This window comes from Chenopodium album, chromosome 8, assembly GCF_948465745.1.
Source record: "Chenopodium album chromosome 8, dcCheAlbu1.1, whole genome shotgun sequence".
NCBI lineage: Eukaryota > Viridiplantae > Streptophyta > Magnoliopsida > Caryophyllales > Amaranthaceae > Chenopodium > Chenopodium album.
Window position 1 is genome coordinate 75,586 of NC_137841.1, and position 6,158 is coordinate 81,743.

A 6,158-nucleotide genomic window follows, 5' to 3' on the forward strand; every position below is an offset into this window, starting at 1 on the left:
GAAATTTTTTTTTTTTTTTTTTAAGGAAAATTTGTAAATTACCGCCCAAAAAAAGTATCAATTTCTAAATAACCACCCGTTAAAAATTTTATTTTCAATTACTACCTACTAAATTAATTTTTTGCGCAGATTACTGCCTTTTTAAAAAATCTAGTGGAATTCAGATGTGTGGGGCCTTCCTAATGGCTAATAACGGCCCGTTCTTGCTTCCCAAATGAAGTCCCCCCGATTTTTTCCTATATAACATATTTCCTACCCTAATTTGCGATTAATACTGCAAATTCTCCCCAAAATCCACAAAATTCACCCCAAGCATATCATCTTGTAATTGTAGAAGCGTCCTCAAGAAACCTCATAGGTGAATTCACATCAGGTAAAGTCTTTCATTCTTTAAATTTAGGGTTCTTATTATACTTAAATTGGGGAAAACTGGTTGATTAGTTGATTAGGGTTGATTTTCTTCGCAAAGAAGGGTTCTTATTGTAATTTATGGGGGAAATTGAATGTTTAGTTAATTAGGGTTCATGTACAATACTCAATTTTGGTATTCTGTCATTGAATTGCTACTAATTCTGGGAAAATTGTGATTGCAATTACTTTCAGTTCGCAATCAAGCTTCAAGCAAATCCCAATTAGACAGGAGTACCTTTATTTGTGAACAAAAACTAATTTAGGGTTTTAATAAGCAATTTAGGATCCTAATTTGAAGAGTGGGTGAGAAATTATGGAGATAGGTTGATTTGCAGAGAGAATTGAATGAGAGAGTTGAGAGAGGAGTAGTCTTCAATAGCTTACAATAGTGAAATCGACAAAAAATAAAAAAAAAATTAGGAGGGAAATAACAACTGTGGGCCCCACACATCTGAATTCCACCGGAATTTTAAAAAAGGTGGTAATCTGCGCAAAAAATTAATTTAGTGGGTGGTAATTTAAAATAAAATTTTTAACGGGTGGTTATTTAGAAATTGATACTTTTTTTAGGTGGTAGTTTACAAAATTGCTATGGAATTATAACTTCTTGCTATGGGATTATAACTTCTTATGGAGATTATAGGTTGCTTATCGATTGGTTGATGGATGAAAAAAATTCCTATGCGAAATAATCCAAAATACTAATCACAACACATAATCTACTTTTAAAATTACTTCTTATATCTTTAGAGCGTCTTCGTAAAGTAAAACAAGAGCCACAAGTACAATCCCTCCATTGACAATTCATCCACATGATCAAACCCACCTTAAGTATATTAGTTTAGAATACCGGACAAACTCTAAAGATTTCTAATACATGAGAAATTACTAAGATTTACACAAATAAATCCCTAAGATTTACACAAATATGTTTGGTTGTATTTGTCAATCATAGGAATTGTGATTGGACAAGGGTGGGTGAGTATAAATTCTTTGTGGGAAATTGTAATTACATGAATTTTGACTTTTCCCTTTTATTTTTAAGGTCAACCGAACAAGATGGCCAAAAGGAAATTCATGGAAATTTAAACTGTCTATATGAAAATAAAAGACAACCATGGCTAAGTTACACTTAGCCGTTATTGGATTTTGGAATGTCGATACTCTAATTTTCGGAGTTCATTTAGAGACTCAATTTTGAAGGCATTAATTAATTTGCTACATCATTTGCAACCTACTTTGGTCTAGCAATGCATGTGACATATACGTATCATTACAAGAATACAATTTTCGTGCATTTATCTACATAAATTTTATAGTTCAGTAATCCTGCAGGAAATTTTGTTTGTTAAGGCTTTGCCACCAGTTAAAGTCGATAAGAACAACCATGTCATCGTTGTGATAAACTGGTGTCTGCTTTTTCATGACTACATACGGAGTAATTATTACATTTTCACTATAAGGCAATTTAATCATGCAGGCAAAATACAGATGAATATACAGCAACCTACACCACAAAGACTAGAAATTTTATTAATCTTCAATGAATAAATTTACAATATTAGTCTTTCATACTTTCATGATAGCATCCAGTAATAAATGAATGAAATAACCACAAATGATTTAGTTTCCAGAAGCATCAGGACAACAGCATAGGCATCACATTTCCGAGTTAAGAACTGCAACATCCAGCCTTTTTTGGTTGTTCCACGGTGGTATTTTCGTCTCCTTGCAGAACGACTGTCCGGCCATTACTCAAGGACGATAAATCATTCTTCTTTAACTCGTGGGATTGCATAACTTTACGACTTAAGATATTATAAATCTCTATAACAACGGTCTGGAAAGCAGCAGCCACATTGGACGAATCTAAGGCAGAAGTCTCAATGAAGAACAGGCCTTGTGCCTCTGCCAAAGCCTTCCCTTCAGCAGTTGACACCTCTCTTGCATCTTTGAGATCCGATTTGTTCCCTACGAGTATTGTAACCACATTCATATCGGAATGCGCTGCAAAACAATTATCATAATATATCAATTCAACGAGAGAATATTTAATTGGAAGGGAACCTAATACAGTCTTAGCACTCATCACATAACCTGTTGATACCCAAAAAGGGCACTTTTTGGTTTTAATCAACAGCTCAAATTGATTAGATAGATCTTTATGGATAAGCTTCAGTTTAAAACTTTTACAGTACTACCGTCATTTTCAATTTCCTTTCTTCACATATTATTGTACAGAGGAAGTGGCAAGAGAGAAAAACAGAGAGAGAGAGAGAGAGAGAGAGAGAGAGAGAGAGAGAGAGAGAGAGAACATGAAAAGAGAGGAGGGGGAGAGGGGGGAGGAAAGCCAGAGCTGTAAGATGACAATCTTAGCAATGTAGTTTTAAACAAAATGTCACAATTAGCAAAAGCATATAATCAACTCACAATTAAATGCTTCTAAGTACAGATGCTATCTACCTTCAAACATATTGAGAATTGAGATAATATAATTGAACAAAAGTAGGCATTGATGTCATGGATTGGTGCTTTATGATATAATTACCAAACACAACCAATAATCAGGTAAATCCATATATATGCTTACTGTGAAGTTCATTGAGCCATCTGCTAATGTTATTGAATGTTTGGCGTCTACTGATATCATACACCAAAAGAGCCCCAACTGCACCTCTGTAATATGCTGATGTAACAGCTCTGAACCGCTCCTGACCAGCAGTGTCCCAAATTTGAGCTTTGATTTCCTTTCCATTTATCTCCATCTTCTGCGTTTGAAACTCTACGCCTATAGTAGACTTTGAATTTGGGTAAAACTCATCTCTAGCAAATCTTGCAAGCAAATTAGACTTCCCAACAGCAGAATCACCCACTAATACTATCTTAAAGAGATAATCCTCAGTAGTTTGTTCCTCTGAATAAAATGCCATCTTAAACACCTGATGATAAAATCAGCTTAGATATTCAAACAAAGGGTCTTCTAGTCTTCAAAAAATAAAAATACATATCAAGAGTTTAGTAACAGTACCAGAATATAGATGCTTCTTCCCTAGTGAAGTGACATGAAATATAGAGAGCAAGTGAAGACTATGCAAAACCCTTGAAAGGAAGCCAAGAAAATCATCAATAGTAAGGTACTCACTGATTCCTCTAAGCAAACTCGCAAAGTTCCCACCAAAACAGCAAGCAGGATAGCAATAGCTAACCTGTAACAGGGGAAAAAACGTACAAATTATGGGCACGTCTATTTAATGTTCACAGCTAGATGGAAAAACAAATATATAAAGGAATCATATAACACAGAAAACTCATTTTTACATCAACTTAAACCACATTACGCAATAACCAACACCTCATACAGTCTACTCATGGGTTAATCATGGTTGGATGATATGAAATTGCTACACTGATTCTGCATTTACCAACATCCAAGGTAGGATTTTGGATTATTAAATGACCTTCAAAAATATCCTATATGATTACCATTTACCAATCATTTCATGGTCAAGTTTGAAAATATTGTCAACAGAGAAATTGTTTATATGTATTCAACCGATCTTATGTTTATCAAGTTTCATGATGTAAAGTGTACAAGGATTTCAAAAGGCAAATCGATCCTCATAGGCTTTCAATGATACCTTTCTACAATAAAGTAAAACTTGAAATGTCATGAATAAGAAGATTTGATTGTTAGTTGAGCTAGTTGAAGCATACTAAGTTTATACATTCAAGAAGAGCTGAACAAGATTCAGCAGGGAGAGAGCAAAAGTAACTGCAACTCCCACTATCTCGGCATTCTATATCCTATTCTTATCAGATATCACCCTTGGGACAATGACTTCTGGAAATATACTTTTTGCCTACTATGCAATAATTCAATATGACGTAAAGAAAAGGCTTTTCTGATGAGATTATTGGTGAGCCTTATGTACAGCACTACTACAGCCTTCATCTCCTAGATGAGTGAAAATCCATACAAATTTTGGCATTCATGATATTCCATGGATGTTTGCTTTAGCTCTAAATTATGTGGAAGATTAATCGATACAACCACTTAATCAAGATCTCCGATGACCTTCTCTTTTCCTACTTTAGAGCACTACATCAGTGACACAATTTTGAGCAAGGAGGATTGTCATACAAAGGGACTTCAACCACTTAAGCTCATTAAATTCCCTTAAAATTGACCTCTTTCCTCAATACAATGGGACTTCAACTACTTAAGCTCATTAAATTCCCTTACAATTTGACAATATTTGGGGAAAAGAGAGCCATCGAGTTTCTTAGTGACACTGGAAGCAATTGGTTGACCTCATTCCATGAGCCTTGATGTAACTGGTATTTGTATCTATTACACTAATTTTCACCAACAACAACACATCCTCAATCCCAATAGGATGGGGTCTAATGCATGAATAAGATTGGCCATTGACAAATATTATCTTCCTATATTCACTACTGATCCCAACTGCTTCACCTCCCTCCCCATTCAAGTCATCTTTGCCCTCCCTTGGCTTCATCTAGAATCCAACTTCTCTCATATCAATGCTTCTATTGGTTGACGTTTCACATGCTCAAAACCGAAGTTATTTGTTCTACCTTATCCTATCCTCAATACTGTACTTGCATTTTTAACCTTCCTTCAAATACCATCAATTTGAATTTTATCTCTAACGCTGTTTTCACACATCCATCTCTAACCGATGCATCTTTGCAGATCCAATACAAGGTCAATTCATGTATTTCACTGATCTTTGCTATAGTTCTGTTTTAAAAACTCCATAGTAGAGAAATTAAAAAAAATGAGGTTGAGCTCTTATTCAACTAACTATAATCGAGAGGAATAAAATCTTCAGGTAAATTAGTCTAAATTCATACCACATACAGCATTGAGCAGGTTAGAAATGCACCTTGATTCTATCAAGGACTGATCATCATTCAACCAACAGCGTCACAATTAAGGTAACTATTGGAGGTAGCATTGCACCAGCTTTGAAAGTTTTACCAATGCCATGATTTTTAGTATAATTAGGTGAGTTTCTGCCAAAGAAATCAGTACAGATGTATAGAATCTATGACCAGCTAGATAGACCTTAGTGGATAATCAATAAGTATTAGAAGTCAAACACCCAAACATAACATAAATCAGCGAAGTGATCACCAAAGAATTTGGATTCAGATCACGGGTTAATCACCAGTACGTTTTGCACAATTTTAATTTCAAAGCAATTAAATAATTCAGACGCAAAAGCTAAAATGATGTTCTAGGCAACAAGAGAGAGACGAACCTGAGTACCGTAAGTACGCAGGCCCGTCCCTGAACCAGGGCAGGAAGAGAGGCCGCCCTGAGCCCAGGGAGAAAAATTCCATTTTCAAAGTTCCATCCTAACATCAAGGGTTTTGCAACACATTAGCAATCAAATCTGACTCAATTATCAATTTAAATTCTTCTCGCTTAAAAATTTGAATAGCAAATTCCAGCATTCCAGTAATTAAATGTAACCAATAGTTCCATAATCAATCCACCCTAGAAGAACCCTAAATTCAATTAAATCAACCATTAACACTAGATTTTGAAACTGATATTCGATGATTAACAAAAACATCTTACCTAGGCTTCAATGGAGGAGAGAAAGCTCACACGCCGCTTCAACGGAGAATTCAGAGTAGCCGCTTCAATGGAGGAAAGAGACAGGGAGGGGTGCACGTGAAAAACTCCAATATCCTTTTGGAAAGGGTTTTTTTTT

At 35.2% G+C, this 6,158-nt stretch overlaps 1 protein-coding gene across 4 annotated transcripts; it reads right to left on the reverse strand.

Annotated features, from left to right (window-relative positions):
- Positions 1 to 1,919: 1,919 nt before the first annotated feature.
- LOC145555547 (ras-related protein RABA5a-like) lies at positions 1,920 to 6,158 on the reverse strand. Of its 4 annotated transcripts, none has more exons than XM_081617284.1 (5): positions 6,023 to 6,158; positions 5,700 to 5,796; positions 3,554 to 3,617; positions 3,002 to 3,350; positions 1,920 to 2,418 (listed from the first exon to the last, which is right to left on the reverse strand). In XM_081617284.1, the coding sequence occupies exons 4-5, from the start codon at positions 3,339 to 3,341 to the stop codon at positions 2,084 to 2,086; spliced, it is 675 nt and encodes a 224-aa protein (XP_081473410.1). In that variant the 5' UTR covers positions 3,342 to 3,350; positions 3,554 to 3,617; positions 5,700 to 5,796; positions 6,023 to 6,158; the 3' UTR covers positions 1,920 to 2,083. The 4 variants fall into 4 exon arrangements, with proteins under 4 accessions (XP_081473410.1, XP_081473408.1, XP_081473409.1 ...); XM_081617282.1 differs by having other exon boundaries at positions 3,440 to 3,617; XM_081617283.1 differs by lacking the exon at positions 5,700 to 5,796.

Coding starts and splice junctions, on each gene's coding strand:
- LOC145555547 (XM_081617283.1), bottom strand. CDS start 3,341: ATGGCATTTTATTCAGAGGAACAAACTACTGAGGATTATCTCTTTAAG. Junction 2,419..3,001: donor ATGGCTCAATGAACTTCACA/GTAAGCATATAT, acceptor ATTGTTTTGCAG/CGCATTCCGATATGAATGTG.